Source organism: Prunus mume, linkage group LG2 (genome assembly GCF_029339155.1).
Source record: "Prunus mume cultivar Tortuosa linkage group LG2, ASM2933915v1, whole genome shotgun sequence".
Taxonomy (NCBI): Eukaryota; Viridiplantae; Streptophyta; class Magnoliopsida; order Rosales; family Rosaceae; genus Prunus; species Prunus mume.
In genome coordinates, this window is record NC_142699.1 from 33,777,954 (window position 1) to 33,802,439 (window position 24,486).

Genomic DNA, 24,486 nt, shown 5'->3' on the forward strand with positions numbered 1-24,486 from the left:
AATCCAATTCTTTATGAATTTAGTTGCATGACAACAATAAAAATACATATTAAAATAGGTACACTTTCAATTCTATTGTTGAAATATTTGCATTTTGATAATTTTGGTTACAAATTAATATGTATTTGTTTTAAGTTAAAGCTTATTTGAAATCGCAAGGGGTTTGCAGCTCAAATAGTTAAGATCATTTATCCTTGTCTAAGTTTCAATTTTTCCTCCCCTAATATCACTTGTATCCAAATAATTTTTTTTTAATTATTGAAAATTAGTTAATTGAACTATGAACTAGCATGGTTTACATGATTTAATGTATACTTTTATTTCTACAAAGACTAGAAATTGTAAGTATGAAAATAATGATCATTAAATTTTCAGCTAATAAATATAATACAAATTTATAAATAAACCCAATCCTAGACATGTATTTATAAAAAAACCCAAGCACTATTTAAACATAGAAACACACCCAAAATCAACCCAAAGTCAACTTTTTGGGTGTGTTTATAAATGGGTTTTGAGTGTGTGTAATGATGGGTTTTGGGTGTGTTTATAAAGTGTTTTGGGTGTTGAGTTTTTTTATAATTTCAACCTCCATTTTGGGTGTTTTAGTGAAATTCCTAATTTAGTCCACTCCTTGAAAAATTCCTAATTTTGTCCTTGCAAGCAAAAAGACATTTCCCATAAAATAATAATCTTTAAAAAAAAATTGGGAAATTGAGCATGAAATCTAATAGGGTTCAGTTTTTAAAGAATTTCAATCTGCTATGTGACAAATAGTCACTGCCTGACTTAGGGGTGGCATTTAGACTGAAAAACAGAAAAATCAGAAAAACCAACCGACATTATACCGCATTGGAACCGCAATAGCTAAAAACCGACCGAAAATTGCGGTTTTAGAAACCAAACCGCAATTGCGGTTGCGGTTGTGGTATGTTGATTTTTGCAACTCAAGGTTACTGCAACTGCAAATATATATTTTTTTAAATTGCATTTTAGTAGTTAGATGTTGTGTTTTAATTTGGTTGAGTTGAATATATTATTAAGAGTAATGCTACACTTACCACATTTATATCCCACATTTTCATACCACCTTATGTGGCAGATAAAGTGGACAATCACATCAATTAAAAAGTGTCAATAAATCATAAAATATAAGAAAACTTTAAATTAATTTTAATTTATGTGTTGTCCACTTCATCTGCCACATAAGGTGGTATGAGAATGTGGTATACAAATGTGGTAAGAGTAGCATTATTCTATTATTAATATGCTTTTATGTTGTTGCTTTTGTGTTGTGTTGTGTTATAGATGGAGTCTAGCCACTTTAACACACCTAATGTCTCTAATCCCCCAAACACAAACCGATACACCCAAAACACAACCTCCACTCCAACTCATAAAGAAGGGCTTCTTCTTATAATAAAATCCACTCACCACCACCTACACTTGAGTTCTCCTTTTGGTTTGTAATTTTAATTAATTTTGAATTGAAATTTTCTTTTGGTTGTGAATGCTTGAGAAGTTGAGGTTGAGGTTGTGAATTTATACTTTTTGGTTAAAGTATGCTTAAACTTAAAAAGCTTCAAAAGAAGCATCAAACCTAGGCTTAAAAGTGTGGAAGATTGAATTTTTCTAACACAAAAATACCATACTTAAAGATCTAAAATTGTCTAATTTAGGCCCAAAATATTGAAATCGGTTTAAACCGTTAATTCACGGTAACCGATCGATTTTTGTTGTTTACCGCAATGTGGTAAACCGCAAAAAGCGGTCGGTTTGCACTTTCAAAAATCACCTTACAAATAGTCGATCGGTTTGTGTTCGGGAAAAATTGCGATTAGAACCGCAACCACTCCTAGCCTGACTGGTCCAGTTTGCAAAGGTGGCACTTTCCTCCCTCATGTTTTCTAGGAATCTCTAGATGGTCAAGGGGTACGGAAAATTGCTTTTCACAATAAAAAATGCATTGCCATTGACTTATTAAACCATCTCCAACCCAAGGGGAGGAAACTCAAATTTTGAGTTTTGAATCCAAAAAAATTCTCCAACCCATGTATTTGGGGTTGAAAATTTGAGAAATCTCAAAGGAATTCCAGTCCCATTATTGTGTGGATTGATTTTTTTGTGGGCCCAAAATTTGCTTCTTCTTTTTTTTCTTTTTATGGTGAAGCCCCGTCTTTGAACAATGTTTGCTGGCCCGTTGGGAGTTTCTGTTTGGGCAGTAACTTTGTGCGAAAAAGCTGGGGCACATTTCATTATAGATGGACAACCAAGGTCTAAAATATCGGTGGTCCAAAAACATAGATATATCAATGGAAATATCGATAAAAATTGAATAAAAATCATGGAAATTATGAGAAAAGCTTGGAAATTTTTATTGAAACTTTAGATGATGTTTACTTAGTCAATTGTCTATTATTTTATCACAAAAAATTGGAAGAAAATGGATGGCATGGTGGGTTTGAGTGAGTTAAGTTGATTATGTAGCGACCTGACAAACACTGTGACTTTAGAAAATATGTAGTAATTAATGAAAGAAAATTAAACACACCATAATTTTTTAGTTATAATAATGTACTTCAATATATTAAACTTGATACATATGATAAAATATATGAGCTTAACCAAAAAAAAAAAGATAAAATGTATGAGTAACTTAGAACCACATAGAAATAATTCCTATTAAAATTCAAACTTAGTATCACATATAATGAACAATATTAAAACTCGAAGTGAATAATAATAAAACTCCATAATATATAACAACAGCAAATTACTACTCCATTATAAAATAATAAATAACATTAAATATATGCTTAAATTTATTCTTAGGGAATTTTTTTAATATGAAAATTTATCTTAGATAATATTAGCTTGCAGACATTTTTAAAGACCTTATAAATATTACAAGTTGAAGGTATAAACACAAACTCAGCCACAACTGAGTTGGATAAGGCGCTGGCTTTGATGAGAAAGGGAGGGGGTTTGAATCCCTCTGTGCGCAAGATGGAGGCTTTTCAACATTTTTCTTGTCCTTTTCAGTTTCATATTGCGATATTATCGATAAATTGACGAAATATAAATGGAATGTTGTGAAAATATCGGGACCCAAAAAAAAAAAAAGATATCAAAATTTAATTCGTTGTGGACAACAACCATATTATGGCAAAGAATCCAATGACGTAAAAATGGAAGAAAATTATGGCAATGTTTTTATTTTTAAGTGAAATTCTATTATGTTTTGGAAATTTAATTTTTTTAGGTTAAAATATTTAGAAAATTAAATAACGAGTGTTGAAACAAAAATAATGTCAAAAAAAATTTAGGAGTTAATCATTCTTAAACAATTTAATAAAGTTGAGGACTTAAATTATGAGTTTCCAAAGTTGGAGAAAAAAAAAATTTGAGTCATGAAAATACATGAATAGTTGTATTTTGGAGGGTAAAAATTTGAGTTAGCCCCAACATAGTTGGAGATGACCTTATGAATAGAATTCTAGATGGTCAAGGCTAAGTAATCCTTATGTTTTTTTTTTCTTTTCTCCCAATGAACAAATGGACTTATCTTGAAATCCCCAAAAAGGTGAGTCTCAGTTGCATGATACATGAAACAGAAATGATCTTTGTAGACGTCCATGTTGAACAAAGGATGTTTATTCAAATTTTTTTTACTTGGAAAATACCTGGAAATAGCAAGAAAAGTAAGGGGTCCCATCACCCTTGTAGGTTAAAGATTTTGGTTCTTTGTAATAGAGATGGTGCCGAATCTGCACAAAATCAGCCATGTAACCAAATAGGAATGTACTTGGAGACCAAGTACCCACCACTTGTATAAATATTCTAGTTCTATGTGAATACAAATCATCCAATTTCAAACCTAAGTGAATCTCTAATACTTTACTTTACTAGATTCTTAAGGGAGTTTCAAATTAAAGTAAGCTTAATGATCATTATTGGGACAGTATATTGAAAATTGTCAACCAACTTTGTTGAATAATCATTTCTTAGTGGAATTTATTATTATTAATAACTTACTTTTGATGAATTGGTTAAATATGACAAGACTCTCGACCCTTCCCGAATAAAAAGTGACCAAAATCCCTCTATGTCCAAGGGAAAATTGTAATTTCATAAAAAATAAATTAAATAAAATGACGTTTTGAGACGGGATGTTACAACTTACCCCCTTAAAAAAATTTCATACGCTGAAATTGTTTTGGTCACTTTTACACTTTTTCCACACCTTACTCACGACACCACAACTTTTGACAACTCATTTCATTTATTCTCATCTCCTTTGTTTTGGTGCCTCTAGCACATTTCCAACTCCATTCCCAATATCTAACTTAAGAACACATGGATGGGGGCAACCATGTTTGATAATCTCAACACTAATAAGGAACCATCCGACCTTCAAAGATAAAGAGTGCACTTAGTGTGCGAGTCTACAGAATCACAAAACTATGCTCTAATACCAATTGACAGGATCTATCCCGAGCAAAAAGCAACCAAAACCTCTCTATGCCCAAGGACAAAATTGTGCGTTTAGAAAAAATAAATTAAATAAAACAACATTTTGGGACGGGATGTTACAAAACATGACTGTGTCGTAGCTGCAGCCTTTTGTGATTACTGACTCTATTGATAATCAAGCAACAATTAGTTGCAAAAGTATGAGTTTTGAAGGAGTTTGGTTGAAGAAGATTCAAATTGAAGCAATTCCAAGTTGGTGTGGTAGTTCACATACTCATACTATTGCACTGTTACTAGACTTGGGATGATTATCAAAATGTTATAACGCGCAAAGGAGTTGAATTTAATTATAAGATATTTTATTAAGTTTTTAGTTTTATTTTTTATATAAGTAATATTGGGAAAGAGAAATTTAGAACCTCGAATACCACTTAAGCTATAAGGACTTGCATATTTGATTAAGGTTGAGCTTAAATATAATTGATCAACCACACAAGTGAACTGAGCAAGATATGTGATGGGTCAAATAGGAAGAAAAGGAAGACGTGTGATGGGCCTAATATTCATTGGCACAGAAGGCCTCATTTATGGTTACATAACGTGAGCATGGGCTACGCCCGAGTAAGACAAGGCAATTCATTTACTTCCGGTCCATTTGAGATTGGGTAATCTGATCAAATTATGAGTGTTGTTATTTCCACCCACTATTTTACTTTCTCCACCCACTTTAGGTTTTCACATTCCACTCAATTTTTACTCCTAAAATGCCCCCAATATTTTGATCAAATTGACATTAATCTCATGGTTCGGTCCACGTGACTGTATAACTAAACTATTGCACCTCTTAATTTTCTCATTAATATGGCCATTGTTATTATAGAATTTTGTGAAATCTCTTTTTTTAAAAAAATTTATAAAATTAAATTAAATTTTATTTTATTTTAAATACAAGCGAAATTAAAGGCGGGAAATCGAATGTGAAACCTTAGATACAGGGATAACAAAAATTCACTCATTTTAGATATATGGCGACATGACATAAATAATTTTTTGAAAACGTAGACATGTTTGCATAATTTTAATAATGTTAAGAAAGTTATGGTTAAACTTAAATGTAAGAAAATAAAGTTGATCCGAGATCAATTTATCCCAAAAAAGGAGGAAAAATGGACCAAAGGTCCAAGGCCTTTTTTGATCGTTTATCAACATTTGGTTCATGGAACGGATTTGAGCGGAAATAATTTCCCATGTGGGAAATGGAAGATACATTTCTCACGTTTGGTTATGGTGAGAAAGTAACGGGGAGATATTACTTTATTTCATTTCCCATGTTTGTTTTGAGTAGGAATGGAAAACAAAATTTGTATAATTTTCTAATTATACCCATACTATATCAAATAAAAAAAGAAAGCATTTAATGATATATTGTAATTTCAAATTGTTAATAGGGACAAAATGGTCATGAAAAATGTGCATTTAATGTTGGCTCATTTTCCCGAACTTTCCCATGAAGAGGGAAAACAAAACCCAAGTTTTTGGAGGAGGGCTGCATTTTGCCCCTACTTTCTCATGTGACAGGCAATCATTTTCTATGTGTGGACTTACCAAACATGTGAAAACAATTGATTTTCCATCCCCAAGTCTCATTTCCTATGAACCAAACGGCTGTCACCATGGTTGCAAAGACCAATAGACCAAACTCCAAAGAGAGCTGCAGTCACAATCCTGGAATGAAGTGCCAGTGCAGCAGCACTAGTAGTAGCAGTAGCGGCGTTGATGAGAAGTCAGTGTTTTCACTCACCTCGTCAAGCAAGTACGAAGATTATATGGGAGAGAAAACCAAAGGGGATTTGAATGTCAAGGTGGAGCATCTTGAGGCCTTTGGTAACTTTCTTTCCTCTCCAATGCTCTATTTCGTTCTTTCAGTTTTGAAACTACAACCATATATATGTGCGTCTGTAAAGTTTTGTTCTTTTCAATGAACCCATGTAGGAATTGATAGTCAAGCAACTTTAAAAGGTCCAATGGAGGAAGTAGCCAGGGTTGAGGCTGAAGAAGCTGAAGACTTGTTCAGAGAATTGGGTATCCCGGTGCTGTTTTTTAATTCCTTTTCCTGCATACATTTGGTCCTATATATGCATTACCACATCTCTTTGCTTTCTTATCTTTTTCTTTAATATATGGTTCTCTTGAATCTTGAACCAATAAATATCCCTCTTATCATTTTCTTATGGTATTACCATGTTCAATATTTATGTGCAGACTCCTTTTTCGTCAAGACAATCACCTCGTGGCATTTTTTGTAGCCGCACGTTGAATCTTCAATCAATCAGTGCCATTGGATATGATATGGACTACACCTTGATCCATTATAATGTGATTGTAAGTGTCATCAGCTTAATATGTGTTCTTATTCAAGCATTAGTTGGCACGTCAGCTTTGATGCAACATCAAGATCATATAGTTTTTGCATGTGCAAGTGACTAGTGTTGCAACCTCAATGCATTAGTAACCATTACTATTCTGGCTATTGTCTGACATGGATTTGTATTTGCAGGCTTGGGAAGGGAGAGCTTATGATTACTGTATGGAGAATTTGAAGAAAGTGGGTTTCCCTGTTGACGGTCTTGCGTTTGACCCTGACTTGGTAGCATCTATAAGCAAGATAAAAGGTTTTTGAGTATTTACATTTAAGCAAGTCATAAGATCTAATTTTCGTTTTTCCTTCCTACCTTTGTTCCACCCTTTCCCATAGGTTATTAGAGGCCTTGTCATAGACAAAGAGAAAGGCAACTTAGTGAAGGCTGATCGATTTGGTTATGTAAGGAGGGCTATGCATGGCACGAAGATGCTATCTAATCGAGCTGTAAGGTACACTATGAAGCTTTTATTTTGATTAGTCAATTAGTGCAAATGCAAAGAAGGCATTCAGTGTGCTGTTAAAACATTAGCAATAAGACTTCCTACGAAAGTTCCTATTATCAGGTTTATTACTCTGGTCTTCCCTTGTATTATAACTTTGTGTATGTAGCGCTTAGGTTCTTCCAACATTTTGCACTTTAGCATATCATTTTTGGGAAAAGATGGAATCATATATTCTATAGTGTGGCTTAACTTTTTACTCATTGAAGTGAGATGTACGGGAGGGAACTGGTGGACCTCCGGAAGGAAAGTCGATGGGAATTCCTAAATACACTGTTCTCCGTCTCAGAAGCTGTCGCTTATATGCAGGTACTGTATTGTCTTAGCCAGAGCACTGTTTTAACTTCTGACTCATTTTATTGCTATTATTTTTGTGGATTTAGTTTATTCATATGCAGACATTGACTCATGATTCTTTTCAGATGGTTGACAGATTGGATGATGGAACCATAGCAGCACAGCTTGGTCCACTTGATTATGAGGGGCTCTATAAGGCAATATGTTGTGCCTCAATTTTATAGAGCTTGGTATTAGTTTTTTCTTGCTCCTTTTTAACTATTGACATGATTTCAGGCTGTTGGAAGAGCCCTCATCAGGGCACATGTAGAGGGTCAACTAAAGGTTAATATATTTATGATTTGTGTATTAGATATGTAAGAATTGGTTCATGAGCATGAAGTGATTGTGGTATATATGCAGAGTGAGATAATGTCTAAGCCTGAACTATTTGTGACACCTGATCCAGAATTACCCCTAGCACTTTTGGATCAAAAGGAGGTATGTCTTATAGAAATTTATCGTTCAGTAGCGTGTGACATCATTTAACTCCTTATTTACTTCTTTGACCTATTTGTGCATTAGGCTGGTAAAAAGCTTCTGCTCATTACCAACTCAGATTATCATTACACAGACAAAATGATGCAGCATTCCTTCAACAGATTTCTTCCCAATGATATGGGTTGGCAAGATTTATTTGACATTGTAAGTAAACGTCGTTTGTTTACTTATAACTTCGTGCCACATTTGAATAGTAATTATTTTATAGGACCTCTGCTATAAAAGTCTCAGGATCATTCCTTCCTGGGTGATGCTTAAACCAGCAGCATAATTTTATCACAGACCAGTTTTCTTGTGTGTGTGTGTGTTTAACAATCAAAGATTGCCTTGAAACTTAATGATCATTAGAATTGTGACCGCATCAACAGCAGTGAGTCATGGTTTTTTGGTCTATCACGCTCATTTTCAGGTTGTAGTCACCGCAAGGAAGCCAGAGTTCTTCCAAATGTCACACCCTATGTATGAGGTGGTGACAGGAGAGGGCCTCATGCGTCCATGCTTCAAGGCTAAAACAGGTGATGAAGACTAATGTTCAGTACTTGTGCTTCTTTAGCCCTGAAATTCTTGTATTTTTAAGGCAAAATACAGTGAAGTTGTTAATTTGCTAAATAATCATGTTTGATAAATGATTGTTATTGTGACAGTAATTAAATAAATAACTAAGTTGTTAAGTTGGTCAAATCTCTGCTGTTTTTGTTCTCAGTCAACATCATTTTTACTTTTCAATATATTAAATTCCTCTGGGCTTTGTATGGATCATATTATTTGATAATTCTTTACTTTGTTGGCATTGGTTTTATTTAACAATCTCATGCTCATTCAAATTCTTCTTCTTGCAGGAGGATTGTATTCTGGGGGAAATGCTCAGATGGTTGAGAATTCCCTAAATATTCATGGAGATGAAATACTGTATGTTGGTGATCATATCTACACTGATGTAAGTCAATCCAAAGTTCATCTGCGATGGAGGACGGCATTAATTTGTCGAGAATTGGAAGAAGAGGTTTGTGTAGTTGATTTTCTCTTTACATGCAAGAGCACAGAAGAGAAAGTGCAATTAACATGTTTCTGGAACTTGAGATCTCACTATCTGTAGAAAATATATTTCCTTGTATTAAACAAATTACACAGTCCCTATTTATATTGATACATGATATCTACTTAAGGTAGGAAGGAAATAATGTAGACATGAATACAATTCGATTTACAGCAAGAAAGGCTAATTGCTAGGAGGAAATTGTGAAATTGACTTCCGTGTGTGCTAGGAAAGGAAAGCTGCGTTAACACCTCACCCGCCAGTGCGCAAACTGGGCATCATAGGATGCACAAGTTTGGAAGATGTATGTTGATGGCATGGTTTGTGAAGGGCTTTGGTAAACAAGTTCGCAGGTTGGTCAACAGAAGGAACAAAACAAACTTGATGACTTCCAAGAACAACCTTTTCACAGACAAAGTGATAGTCCAACTCAATGTGATGTGTGCGAGCATGGAAAACTGGATTGACAACCATGTACATGGTGCTGAGATTATCACAAAAGAGTTGGACTGGGAACCAAAGACACACACCCAATTCATGAAGAAGAGAGTAGAGCCAAGTGGTTTCGGCACAAGCATGAGAGAGGGCATGATATTCTGATTCTGTACTGGAGTGCGAGATTGTGGGCTATTTCTTGGAACACCATGAGATGAGGTTAGTTCCAAGAGTAATCACATATCTAGTGGTCGACCGACGAGAATCAGGGCACCCAGCCCAGTCTGCATCAGAGTAGGTCGGGAGGCGAGCTGCGGCAGTTTGAGGAGTGAAGGTGAGGCCGAAATCAATAGTGCCCTTGATGTACCCAAGCATCCGTTTGTCGGTAACAAGGTGAGGGGTGCGAGGGGCACTCATGAATTGAGAAACAATGTTGACGGAAAAAGATATGTCAGGGCGAGTAAGAGTGAAATATTGTAACTGCCAACAAGCTCGCAATACTCGGTTGGGTTGGAGATAAAAGCACCATCACAAACATAGGGGAGAACCTTGGCAGCCAATGGAGTATATGCGGGTTTGGAATTGAGAAGATTGGCTTTTTGTAAAAGTTCATGTGCATATTTGAGTTGATTGATATGGAGAGTACCATCCTTATGAAGAACCTGTAAACCCAAGAAATAGCTAAGCGGACCAAGGTCTTTGCTGTCAAAGTGGCCACCTAAAAGAAAGATGAATTGTTGGAGATGAGTGGAATCACTGCCAGTTACCACGATGTTGTCGACATATAGAAGAAGAAAGATGGTATGGGAGGCCTATTGAAAAATAAATAATGAAGTGTCAGCTTGGCTCCGTGTAAAGCCCATAGAGAGAAGGAAAGTACTGATGCGATGGAACCAAGCACAAGGTGCTTGTTTGAGGCCATAAAGTTCTTTATGGAGCTTGCAAACATAAGAATGACGATCAATGAAACCAGGGGGTTGAGCCATGTAGACATCTTATTGAAGAAACCCATGAAGAAAGGAATTTTTGACATCAAGCTGACAAATGGACCAACCACGAGAAACTGCAAGACTGAGAATAGTGCAAATGGTGGCAGGGTTAACAACAAGACTGAAGGTTTCAGCATAGTCTATGCTTGAATGTTGATGAAAACCCTTGGCCACTAGACGAGCTTTGTAACGTTCAATGGAGCCGTCAGAGTGGCACTTAATCCGAAAAACCCACTTGCTACCAAGTTCTGAGAATGAGAGGAAGGAACCAAGTATGATTTTTGAGAAGTGCATTGATCTCTCCAGTAATGGCGTCAAGCCATTCAGGATGCTTAGTGGCCTGTAAAAAACAAGTAGGTTCAATATAATCAACAACAGTTAATAAGGCATGGGGAATGAGGTATTTAATAGTGTCATCAGTATGAAGCTTGGGCTTTTGAATGCCATCCTGAAGGCAGGTGCGCATGTGAGGAATAGGTGCAGGAGTGGGAGATTGCAGAGCTGCTGGAACTGGGGGTTGAGCTACGGGAGCAGGGGCAGGCATAAGCGAGAAAGGTGTATGCGAGGATGTCGGGAATAAGTTTGGAGCAATGGCTAGGCTAACGCGGAAAAAGTGTGGTGGAGTGGACTATAGGGTATGGCGGGGACGGGGTCATGGCTTATGACTGCAGCAGCTGGAAAGGTGCGCACTGGGAGATGTTGTGAGGTTACGAGTCTGAGTCTGCAGGGCATGAGTGATATATTCGGGCCCAGTGCGGAGGAGGGCAGCTTTGACCCAGAGATTGTGGGGAGTATGAGAAGTGGTAAGGAGGGTACGGATCATGGTGGCAATGTGTCTATGTTTGCGTCCAACTAGGCCTTTTTTTTTTTGGGAGTGGGGGGACATGAGAACCGTTAGTGGATGCCTAGTTGACTGCAAAGATCAGAGAAAGCATTATTAACATATTCAACACCATTGTCACTTTGAAGGATTTGCATAGTGGTGTGAAATTGATTTTTAACCATGGCAAGAAAGGTTTGAAAGTAAGAAAATGCCTCATTTTTATGGTGCATAGGATAGATCCAGGAGTAACGGGAAAAGTCATATGTAAACAAGACATAATAGCGATAACTAGGGATAGAAATGACCGGGGACATCCATACATCAGAGTGAATGAAATAAAAAGGAGATGAGGCAAAAGTTTTATTACTAATAAAGGATAGTTTGGTGGATTTTCTAAGTGCACAATCCTTACAGAAAGCATGAGAGACTTTAAAGCGTAGAGATGGCGCTAAGTGAGAGAGCACAAGATGGGATGGATGGCCAATATGACGATGCCAAGTAGGAGAGTGCAAGGTGGTAAGGGCACGGGGGGCGGTGGATGAGTGAAATGAGAAGGAAAGTGGGTAAAGACCATCTTTAGAAGGCCCCTGAAAGAGTAACGAACTAGTACGTAAGTCATAGATTTGATAAAAGTCTGGAGTAAAGACCAAGAAAACTAAATTATCACGAGTAAAACGGGACACAGAAAGAGGATTAGTATGAAGAGTGGGAAGATAAAAGACATTTTGAAGAGAAAATTTATGAGAACCTAAAGGAAGAGGAAGAGAGCCAATATGAGAGATAAAGAGAGAATCTCCATTACCAAGAAATACAGAATTATTACCCTGATATGGCTGTTGATTTTGGAGATTAAAAGGACTACCAGTCATGTGATGAGTGGCACCTGTGTCAGAGTACCAAGTGGAGTCAGGTGGCTGCATGAATTGAGCCCCAGCAAATGAAGGATATGATTTTGGGTCATTGTAGCGATGAGGACATGTTGCAGTAGTATGTTGATTGGTATTGCAGGTGGTGCACCAAGCGAGTCCCAAAACACCAAGAGCTGAGTTGGGTTGGGTAGAGTGTTTGCTAGAAGCAGCAAATTGGGCCCAATGGGGCTGAAAGAAAGGTCAGTTACTTTGAGGTCCAGAATTTGGAGCAAAAGGAGGGCACAGTTGATTAGGCCATTGGGGCTGAGGGGAGCCATTCCATGGGTTGCTCCAGGAAGGTGAGAAGTTGTGTCAGCCACCACGGCCACCATGCCTATTGCTGGAGGACCCACCACCACAGTGAGAATTAAAGGAAGTATGACCAATGCTATGAGGAGAAGATTGGATGGCCATTAGCGCTGTGTTTTGATCAGGAGAGATTCGAGGAGCCTGTGCGTCGAAAGCTAACAAACGAGCATGAAAATCAGCAAAGTCAGGAAGCGGAGGAAAATTGAGAATTGTTGTGATGAGCATTTTGTAATTGGGTCCTAAACGTAGGAGCACAGCAATGACAAGTTCTTTTGGGGAGACAGGTTTATTGATGGCAGCCAATGAATCGGCAAGGGACTTAGCATGATGAAGGTAAGCATCAATGGGTTGAGAGCCTTTTTGCATATCCATGAGTTGAAAACGAAAGCAGATTCACTGACCATACTAGATTGAGAGAAGTGGCGTTGGAGACACTCCCAAAGATCCTGGGTAGAGGTGCAGCCGACGGTGAGAGAGAGAATGGACTCAGAGAGTGTACTAGTGATGTAGCTAACAATGAGTTGGTCTTGTTGGTGCCACTGGGATTGGTTCGGGTAAGAGTGGAGGTGGGTGGTTGTTGGTGTTGCGGTCGTAGAAGTGGAGGTTTGGGCAGAAGTTTGTTTATGAGTGCCATCGATAAATTTCTAGAGGTCATGACGGGCTAAAAAATGTTTGAGTTGACGGAGCCAAAGGAGATAGTTGGAGTCAGTAAGCTTGATAAAATGAGAAGAGTTGGGGCTAGGGATGGAGATGGTGGATTCAGAAGAAGCCATGAGGTGGACTTAAAAGAGAGGATTGGATTGAATAAGGGAGAGGGAGGAAACCCTAGGTTAGGCTGATACCATGTAGAAAATATATTTCCTTGTATTAAACAGATTACACAAAGTCCCTATTTATACTGATACAAAATATCTACTTAAGGTAGGAAATAATATAGACATAAATACAATCCAATTTACAGCAGGAAAGGCTAATTGCTAGGAGGAGATTGTGAAGTTAACTTCCGTGTGTTCTAGGAAAAGAAAGCTATGTTAACACTATCATCGAAGAATTGAAAATTTTGGCATGATTAATAATATACTGACTAGAAAAAACACTTTGAGACAAGAAATGGAACCCAAAGAACCTGCTTGCCAGTTTCCTTATATAAATATTCTATTGTTCAACAGACCAAACACCTATGGACTATAATTTTTAATTTGGTGTCCTAGCAATTGAGAGATTTAATATCCTCGAACTGTTAAATGCTGATTAGGTCTCCATTTGTTTCGTGAAATTTTGAGGCTGCAGTTTAGTGCTTTGATTCATAGCCGGGGTCATAGAGCATCGTTGGTAGAGCTTATAAATCAAAAGGAGGTCGTAGGGGATCTTTTCAACCAACTTCGGCTCGCCTCGCAAAGGCGAACTAAAGGACGCCCTGCTCAAGTAATTAAGCTTTATCCATCACTGAATTCTTGTAATGTATAGTGATAATATCTCAATATATTTTTCATATCTCCACTTTTTTATGCTTCCATCTGTATCCTTGATCATTAACAATTACTGCCTTAATTAACAAATATTGTCTACTCACCGTTGCATGTATTTGAGTATAGAAGTCAAGATGATCTGGTTATCATTTGAACATTTCTATACTAATAGATAAGTGCAACTCTTAATTCTGGTGTTACCTCTCAAACTGAATCCATGCTACATTTTCTTTTTCCCATTAAGCATCACCACCCTCAGCAAACAGTATGAACTCCTAATCCAAGAGTGTGGACCAAGAGATGATAGAACTGGAAATATAAAAAAAGAAAAGGTTTATATAATGTAGTGCTTCTTAACTTTATCTGAACTTTTCTGCACTTTCAGACTCTTGCTGCAAGAAACTTGGATGATCAAGAACTCTCAGAAAGCATGCAAAAGCTACTTATGGTTATGCAAAGACTGGACCAGAAAATTGCTCCAATGCTAGAAGCAGATGGAGAGCTCTTCAACAAAAGGTAAGATGGGGTTAGGAAACATACGGAATTGATTATTTTTATTACTAGTGTATATCTGTGGAAAATGTTTCAGTCATAAATATACAGTTGACCTCTTGAACCTGCTGTGCATTAGGTGGGGATTTCTTTCCCGTGCAGGGTTGTGGGATAAAAGCCATTTGATGAGACAAATTGAGAAGTATGTTCTTTTTTTCGACAGTTCATATTTCATTCATCACAGGACTCTGGTTGACGTCTGTGACAGAAATAAAAATTTATATTTTGAGTGTCCTCAACAATGATTCTCACAATTCTTTTTCATCTTACAGGTATGCCGATATATATACCTCCAGGGTGTCAAATTTCTTACATTATACACCTTTCATGTATTTCCGCTCACAGGAACAGGTAACTACTAAACACCAAAGCTTAAATTGTTAAGGAATGCCAACATTGTCATCTTCATGCGCAACCCTGCACGTTGAAAGGACTGTATAAATTACCAAATGAGTAGAGAATGAGGATTTGAGATTTCGAACTTAGGACCTCTTGTAACCAAAACTCTGATACTGTGAGGTAACAATGTGAAAAAGAGGACAAGACTACAATATTAATGAACATGCAAATAAGCAAGCAATACATGACTATTTTACGGCCCTCAACTTTTTGAAAGAGCACTCATATGCCTTATGCCTTTTACCACTGCAGACGCTTGCTCATGATTCGTACTCATACTACTGTTCGAGGTTTAATGGGTCTGCTGTGGATGACGAGGTCGACTTTATGTTGTAGAAGTGCATTTTTGGCTGTAAATATTGCTCAAGTTGACCATGTTGACCATACTAATTATTGTAGTATCTTGACTCCATTGTTGTTCTGTATGAATGATCCAGGCACTTTACAATTTTCAAGGTTATAAATTAATAATGAATAACAATGTTTAATTACTAATTAGTAATCAGTGCTTATCCAATGACCAGTGGATTGTTTATGCCTGACTTTCACCCCAACGTTGCTAGAATTCAAAGTGCCGATTATAGGGAAACATAGCGCACACAAGCTGTGAGAGGCTAATCAATTGGCGATACTAGTCGGTAACCAGCCTCTCACAGTTAGGACGCACTTGGAATGTTTTGCATGTAGAAAGCATTTCTTTTCTAATAAAAATACATCTAGAAACTGTACAAAGCAACTTTGTTTTGGGAATTACTAATAAAGCATTTCCTTCCTACCTTTGTTCCATCCTTTCCCATAGGTTATTAGAGGCCTTGTCATAGACATAGAGAAAGGCAACTTAGTGAAGGCTGATCGATTTGGTTATGTAAAATAGGCACATTTACTTATCATTTTCTGAGGAGATGAGGCCCCAATCCCTTCAATATTTAAAGATGTAAAACACATGAAATTGAATGAGCCCTTCAAGTGGAGCTTAAAAGAACGGAGCATAATAAAAAAAATGATCTATTCCTATTGGTAATTTACCTCTCTGAATAAAATTACATTACATACTTTTTTTTCTTTGGATAAAAAGAATATAAAAGCTATCTAAGATGAGGCACTTGCATGCAATGCTACCAAAGAAGCATAAATGCCATCCTTGATACCGATCAAAGTTTCATGCTTTCCTTTCTCTGCAATGACTCCATTTTTCACCACTGCGATTACATCTGCACTCTTTATTGTGGATAACCGATGGGCAACCACGATTGTGGTTCGATCCACCATGATTCGGTCCAATGCATCTTGAACCACTCGTTCCGATTCAGCATCAAGAGCACTTGTGGCTTCATCTAGTAGTAGCATCTTTGGTGTCTTCATTATAGCTCGTGCAATTGCCACCCTTTGCTTCTGTCCACCAGACAATTGAATACCCCGCTCTCCTACTATTGTATCATAACCCTGCATTGTTTTTCCAAACATAACATGGTTAATCTTCAACGTTCTGAATAAAATTCTGTGAATTTTCATCAACTAGACCTTCTCATTTATGCAGCACCATGGCAATAGATTATATTATAGTATTTGCGGCCAAAAGAAGTTGACAAGCTTGTTAATTTCGTGGTGCCCACCTGTTGTAAACTACTGATGAACTTGTGAGCATTTGCCAATTCTGCAGCAGCTATAATTTCAGCCTCTGTTGCATTCCCTTCCTTTCCATATGCAATGTTGGCTCTGATAGTGTCATTAAACAATACAGGCTCCTGGCTCACCAGTCCCATTTGCTGTCTCAACCACTTGAGCTGTAGCTTTTGGATTTCAAATCCATCTAATGTAATGTGACCTGAATCAGGGTCATAAAATCTCTGCAACAATGAGACGACTGTCGATTTCCCACTTCCACTTTCTCCAACCAAAGCGACTGTCTGAATAACATAATTCAAATTTGTAAGTCCCAGAAACTTGAATTAGACTACGAGGACCAAATCTTATGCATTGTTTGAAATGAGTAAAAGAATAAAACTGTTACCAAGTTACCTTGCCATGATGAATGGTCAAGCAAAGATCCTGGAAGATTGGTACATCAGGTCTAGTTGGATACTTAAAACTGACATGGCAAAGTTCAATTTCTCCCTTCACATTTTCTATAGTTGTTCCAGATTCATCACTAGAGTCTATTTTTGATTTCCGGTCAAGAATGGCAAATATGGAAGCAGCAGAGCTCTTTACTTTACCAAGATTAGGGGCTAGGGAACCTGACTGAGACACTCCAACAGCTGTCATCGTGAGAGCAAAGAAAACCTGCAAACCATGGAAATGCTAACAATCGACTGAATGGACTAATGAAGATTTAATTCCCAAGTAACACGTATTTAGCAGAGTTCAGATCCTCTGCTAATGTTTTCTCATCTATTTACTTACTTGAAGACTTGTAGTGCAAGGCATAAAAACATACCCGGAAAACATCAGAGAATGTTGTCTTGCCTGCTGCAACAAGTCGGGCTCCAACATAAAAACTGCAGGCATACACAGAAATAAGAAAAAAGAACGATAGCCCAAAACCTATCCCGCTGATTAACCCTCGTCTTATCCCTGTCTTAATAGGGCCTTCACATTTCTTCTGGTACAATTCAATCACCTTCTCTTCAGCACAAAAGGAAGCAATTGTTCGAATACTCCCCACTGCATCATTGGCTACTTGACTTGCGTCCTCATACATTTTCTGCAACAATTTAAAATTTTCAGCATTGACAAAAATGATTGGTCTTATATATATTATGTATGTCGTATTGGACGGTGTTTTGACTGCACCAGCTACAAGTTCTATACTACAAACTTTTGTAAAGTTCGGAGTTTGGAGAAATACCTTTGCATCTGCACTGAATCCTTTCAAGTACTTGACTTGAGCATAACCAGTTAATCCTAATAGAGGCATCAAAACCAGGATTATAAGAGCAAGTTTCCAATTTGCCACAAAAGCAATACACAAACCAGCAATTGCAGTTGCTGAATTCTCAACCAGCAACCCTAGAGCATCTCCAACCAGCCCACGCAGAGAAGCTGCATCTGCGGAAAGCCTCGCACCAATTGCACCACTTGAGTGCTCAGTATCGTCAAACCAACTTACTTCCATGTAAACCACCTTCTCATAGCACATTGATCGAACTCGTTTTATTAACTTACAGCCTGCCACAGCAAAAAAGTATTGTCTTGCTGGCACTGCTATGAAAGTTACCACTCCAAGAACAATGAAGATTAATGCCCAAAACTTCAAGTCCTTACGGAGTTGAGGAGGTGGCTCGTAGAAGGTCTTGATTACACTGGATATCAATATCGAAAAAATAGGTAAGATTGCCCCATTGACTGCTGCAGCTATAGTACCTAGTAATAATACTGGGATCTCTGGCTTGTTCAGGTAAGCCAGGCGGCTAAGTGAGACTTCTGGAGGCAGTCTTGATGATGCAGAAGCAGGAATATCACGTCCTGCAGATGCTGGTTCAAGAGAATCGACTGCAGTGGGCACATCGTATGAGATTGAGAAGGAATGACGGTTACTATTTCCTCTTCCAGATGATCCCCGGCTTATGGATCGTAAGTTTGAAAATCTTTGACTTGAATGTCTTTGAGAATCCACGCTGCTAAGCCTTTCGTGATCATTTACTGCAGTCTGTTCTGACACGTTGCTCATTTCTTGCAACCTTATAAGCTGGCTATATGCTCCTTCAGGGTCCTTAACTAGCTCAGAATGTCGACCTGCTCAGTTGAAAACAATCAGTATGTGCAATACCCTTGGACTAAGAATAAGATGAATTGTAACATTATGTTGAACTATAGACAATACGATTTGGCCTTCAAATGGAAGAACAGGACAACATAAACAAAGGCATTACCTTTTTCAACAATTGTTCCTCGATGTATAACAGCAATGGTGTCAGCATTCCTTACTGTGCTCAAGCGGTGGGCTACAACGACAGTAGTCCGGTTGATCATAATTCTGTCCAGTGCCTCCTGCACAATGCTCTCAGATTCTGCATCAAGAGCACTCGTGGCTTCATCTAAAAGTAGAATCCTTGGGTCTTTGAGAATTGCTCTAGCTATTGCAACTCTCTGCTTTTGGCCCCCAGATAGCTGAGTTCCATGCTCACCAACCATTGTGTCTAGTCCCTAAATGCAAAAATCAGAAAACCACAAATAAGAAAAAAGGAATTGAATGAGTTGATCGAAATAATCCGAGTTTTTAGAAAATTCATGTGATCTCTCTATATTTCCATCTTTCAATGTAACAAAATGATAAGATCATTGGATGTCTCAATAAGCTTCCATGGTCGTGGAAATTAAGAATTCACACAAAAAGTTCAGAGATCAAAATACCAGAACTTAGATGAAAGTTTAAATGAATTTAACCTGAGGCAGTTTGTCTATGAATTTAGCAGCATTGGCAAGCTCAGCAGCAGCCCTTATTTCTTCAGTGGTTGCACCATCCTTCCCATAGGCAATATTATCTTTAATGCTACAAGTAAATAAAACGGGTTCCTGGCTGACAAGGCCTATTTTCTGTCTGATCCATTTCAGCTGGAACTCTTTGAGATTAATACCATCAATAAGAACTTCGCCAGCTAGGGGGTCATAAAATCTCTCAATCAAACTGATTACAGTTGATTTACCACTTCCACTCTCTCCAACCAAAGCAGCAGTTGCACCACTAGGTATTGAGAGAGAAAATCCATCGAATATTTGTTCATCCGTTCTTGCAGGATAACTAAAATGAACATCCCTCAGTTCTATGTCTCCACGGATATCATGTAATTGTTTCCCATTAGTGTTAGAAGCATCAATCTCTGGCTTTCTGTCAATTGTCTCAAACATCTTATAAGCTGCAGCTTGTCCAGCAGCAAATGTACTCAAGCATGGAGATGCCTGCCCAAGAGACCTGAAAATTTATCATAGAAACATTGTTCTATCTTGATCTTCTGAAGAATCACGTATCAAATTTTGGACTGAAGGGGGGAGGGGGAGTAGTCAGTAGATCACGCAAAAATGCAAGCATGTTAACTAGTACAATAGTACTACACCAGTCAACAAATTTGTTCATTAAATTTTACTGAAATGCAACTTACATGGAGCCAGTCAACACAGAGAAAATTACATTAATGACTTCCCCTCCTGTATATCCTTTTTCAAGTATCATCTTTCCTCCAAACCATATAGCCAGAGCATAACTACACATCATAATCAGCATAACCGAACCCATTCCAAACCCAGATGCCAAACCCGCTTGCACACCAGAGTCGTAAGCTTTAATTAAGGAGTTGTTGTAATGAGCTATAGCTTGCTTTTCTCCTGTAAACGATGCAACCTGAATTGGGAACACCAATCAGTTTTAGTTCTACACTAAGAAAACAGAAATAATAATTTTTTTTTAAAAAGATCTTAAAGACAAGTAGGCCTACTGTTCTGATTGAACCAACTGTCTGCTCTACCACAGTTGCTGCCACTGAATAAGCAGTTTGTCCACGGGATGCCATCTTTGATATAAGGATGCCCATGAAGGCAACAGAGAGGACAAAAAGGGGGATAGAAGATAGCATGACAAAGGTGAGAAGCCATCCCTTAACAAATGCTATAACAAAGCCTCCCACGAATGTTGCAATTAGCTGGATAAAATTTCCTACCTGCAATAAGAAAATGAAAGAATAAGAGGTTATTGAAGAAAATAGCAACAGCTTAAGGCTTTTGTGTGTGGCATGTAAATACCTTCTCGCCCATGGCCTCTTGAATAAGCACAGTATCACCTGACATCCTCCCAACAATTTCCCCAGTGTTAATTTCTTTATCAAAAAAGCCAACATCTTGCCTCAATATTGTTTTCAAGTATAAACTTCTTATTCGAGCAGCCTGTCTCTCTCCAGTGACCATCCAGCAAGACATCTCTGGCATATTGAAAAAGCTACTATTCTCAGTTCCCAAAAAGCCAAATTATTTGTTTGGTGCACCAGCAGGCAGTTCAGTGTACTTACGTAGAAATGCAGCTGCAGCAGCTCCCACCGCCAAGTAGACCAACTTTAGAGCCACCTGAGAAAGTTGAATTGGCGAAATTATATTAAGCCGTGTTCATTACAATTTCAACTAAGTTAGAGGAACCAGAGAACCAAAATGGCTCTTAAAACATAAGTATGCTTACAGTTCTGGTAGAACTGGATACAACAAAGTATTGAGTAGAATTTTGTTCTTTACTATTGCCTTGTTGACTCAATTTCTATGAAGATGTTACATTAACAGAGATAACTATCTACCAGTTTATAGTCACAGAATATTTACCTTGGAAACTGCATCAACCACGTCTTTATTATTCCCAATTTCTCCAAAGGAGTTAATCAAATCTCCAAAGATTATGGTCATTAGAGGCATACAGACCCCATTTCCAATAGCGCTGATTGTACCAACAGACATTAACAGGTAATCCAAGGAATCAGCAAAGGAGAAAAGCTTGTAATATGGCACTGTTTTGGTGCCATCCTCCTTGCTCTTGCTTGTATCTTGGGGGTTGTTTTGAGAGTCCTCCACTACTGCTGAGTGGCCGTTCGATGCTGCCGTTCCCTGCTCCTTGATTACATTTCCATCCGCGGGATTTTTCTCAGCCATGTTTTTCACAGCAATAGTAAAGATGCTATATTTTACAAGCACCTCAGAGAAGTAAGTTGCTACTGTGTCTGACCGAGAACTTGATCAGAGCTGCAAGACAAAACATTTATGGTTTGGATTAGGAACCAGAATTATTTTTCTTTTGGGGAACTAAATTGACTATAGAATTTGTTAACTGATTCTAGTTGAATATGGAGTTGATTTTCAGCCAAACTTAAAATATCCATTTGTTCCTATATTCTTCTTATTGTGCGTGTGTACATTAGAAAAACCGTTGCTGAAGCAAGTGGTACGGTACAGAATATGTACTGGATCCACATAGTGGGCTGTTTGGGGTAAAGTCCATCCCAGAGCTGCAAGAAGAAAGAACAGAGAGATGGAGCAGACGGAGAGAGAAGAAAGAAAAGAAGGAGAGAGGAAGAAGGAAAAAGAATAAAGAAAGAGGGAGAGGGGGAGAGAGAAAGAGAGGAAAAAAGAATTAAAAAAAGAGAGAGACGATCAAATATAATAAAAAAGAAAGAGAGGGGATGAGATGTGTTTTTATTTTGTTATGTGCACTGCCCCACAAAATGGGATGTTTTTATTTTATTATTACTTTCTTTTTTAACTTCAATTCCTTATAAATATCTTCTTCTTTTTTCTTTCTTTGTTTCCCTTCATTCCCTTCCAAATATTTCAACAATATTATCAATAATTCCAACATTTTCTCTATTTCAAATGTCGTATAACAACAAAAAGTTCTAAATACGATAAAGAAAATATACATAAAATAAAAATATAACAAACTAGGGCTTATGATTTACCCAAAAAAATTTAGCCACCCATGTGGGTTACCTCTAGTTTTTAGTTCCTAAAATCTATTGTCCAAGCCTAAAAATCTACAAAAACCAACCAAAATCCACAAAACTCACCAAATTTTCTTAATACATTTGTACTTAAGGTAAATTTAGCCCACCCGATTCGCAATTCCTGGATCCGTCCATATATGTACATGTTGATTCCAGAAGATGAAAATAGAAAATAAGGGTTAAGAACACAGACAGGAAAGGGAAACAGAGGAACAAAAGAAAAAGTAATAACAAAAACACTAAGAAGCCTGGCGGAGGTAGAGTTTGATGTTTGGGCGGGCCACAAGCATAAGATTATGATATTTTTTGTGCAATATATGCCTATACTCTCTGTATAGTCAAGGAGGTGAGAAAATGGTAAGGGGGCCCGGGCCATCTCAGGCCTGTGAATAGCTCCGCTCAATGCAGGCAGTGGGAATGCTGAGAACAAAACTTCACAAACACAAGTGGGCAGCTAATGCATGCTCTAAAGGTGAGAAATTTAAATAGAAGAGACATAACCACAAACAGCTAAGATACAACTTCAAAAAGTATTGCAGGAAACATTAATATTAACAAAAGATGAAGATACTCACTGAGGGGGAAAAAGTTTACCAACTTTCAGGAAATGGGTTGATGAAATTGTTGTACTTTCCCCCGAAAACATTGCTTTATAAGGCAGCACATCAGCCTACAGCCTACCAACTAGAAAGATAGTATGGATACAAGATTAGTCAAACGTTCAAATTATCCAGACTTTTAAAACTAAGTTGAAAGACGTACAATTCTGGTCCTCTGCTCCTCCTCTTGGTGGCTTGCTTAGGCAGGAAGTAAAATGTGTTGCTTTGCCATTAAGTTAAAGTTGAATCTGCAAAGGATTCACTAGTGTACTGGTTTGGAGTATTTACACTTTCAAACAAGTTCTTGGATTCAAGTCCTAACATATGTGTAGTATGTGAATTGAGTATACAATAGCCCCTCTCAATAGGAAAGGTCCTCAAAAAGTTAAAGTTGAATTTGTCAACTAAGATACTATGCTTTGTTGCTTGCAATCGAATCGGCCGTCTCTCTTTTGCAATTAAACTTAAATATACCCTGCACTTTTTTTTTCCCCCAAAGTTAGGAAGGCGATGAGATTTTTTTACACACACTGCCAATGTGTTATGGGAATTCGAACTTGAAACCACTAATATGTAAGTCAAGAGAATTTTCTACTGAACTAGACCCATTCATCACCTACCCTACCATCATATTGCTTTGAATTTTAAAAAAAAAAAAATGTAAAAAAAAAGTTCTGCAAAAACGTGAGACCAGTAGAAAGAAATCATTTTGGAGACGTATATCAATCTCTAGTTGACTAGCATATTCCATATATCAATCTCTAGTTGTTTGTCTTTCTTTTGTAATTATTTAACTTGTGTGATATGTAAGCAGATCACAACGTTAGGTAAAAGGTACCAATCGATTATGCTTTGCCCTTTAGATTAATCAGGGTCTACTGTCTATCTACATAACAGAATTTGGACAATTAATTAAGTTGTATTTTGTCAAGGGGATATATGATTAGAATACATTGAAATGAAAACAAGGAATGGTAGCAAAACAAAGACTACAATGGCATGGGATGGAAGTGTTTGTATATTATCATTGACGAAAACTGCTCAAACTAAATATATAGATAACTCGGCTATGATATTATATTAGAATGTAAACATCAAATTCAAAATTATTAAACTATAAATCCAAGATTAATATGTGGTTTGATTCCTTCCCATTTTCCTTTTTTCTTTCAAAAATAAAAATAAAATTAAGAGTGATGCGCAAGTTGGGTGGTCCAATATGACTTTTGGAGGTTGCCTATATTTATATTTTGTTGTGTGTAT

General features: G+C 37.4%; 2 protein-coding genes across 2 annotated transcripts; one reads left to right on the top strand and one right to left on the bottom strand.

Moving 5' to 3' along the window:
- Positions 1-6,200: 6,200 nt before the first annotated feature.
- Positions 6,201-15,646, top strand: LOC103323435 (uncharacterized). Its single transcript, XM_089045995.1, has 17 exons — positions 6,201-6,357; positions 6,466-6,563; positions 6,736-6,855; positions 7,031-7,120; positions 7,229-7,344; positions 7,605-7,704; positions 7,818-7,889; positions 7,969-8,016; positions 8,095-8,172; positions 8,257-8,376; positions 8,642-8,747; positions 9,072-9,235; positions 14,023-14,157; positions 14,587-14,717; positions 14,833-14,895; positions 15,026-15,104; positions 15,405-15,646. The coding sequence occupies exons 1-17, from the start codon at positions 6,204-6,206 to the stop codon at positions 15,486-15,488; spliced, it is 1,758 nt and encodes a 585-aa protein (XP_088902121.1). The 5' UTR covers positions 6,201-6,203; the 3' UTR covers positions 15,489-15,646.
- A 449-nt stretch (positions 15,647-16,095) lies between these two features.
- Positions 16,096-23,158, bottom strand: LOC103323402 (ABC transporter B family member 11-like). The gene is made up of 13 exons (XM_089045993.1): positions 22,038-23,158; positions 21,453-21,866; positions 21,152-21,206; positions 20,889-21,064; positions 20,585-20,806; positions 20,252-20,490; positions 19,539-20,064; positions 19,025-19,298; positions 18,001-18,887; positions 17,590-17,856; positions 17,172-17,435; positions 16,766-17,059; positions 16,096-16,595 (listed from the first exon to the last, which is right to left on the bottom strand). The coding sequence occupies exons 2-13, from the start codon at positions 21,774-21,776 to the stop codon at positions 16,242-16,244; spliced, it is 3,882 nt and encodes a 1,293-aa protein (XP_088902119.1). The 5' UTR covers positions 21,777-21,866; positions 22,038-23,158; the 3' UTR covers positions 16,096-16,241.
- Between the last annotated feature and the right edge of the window lie 1,328 nt (positions 23,159-24,486).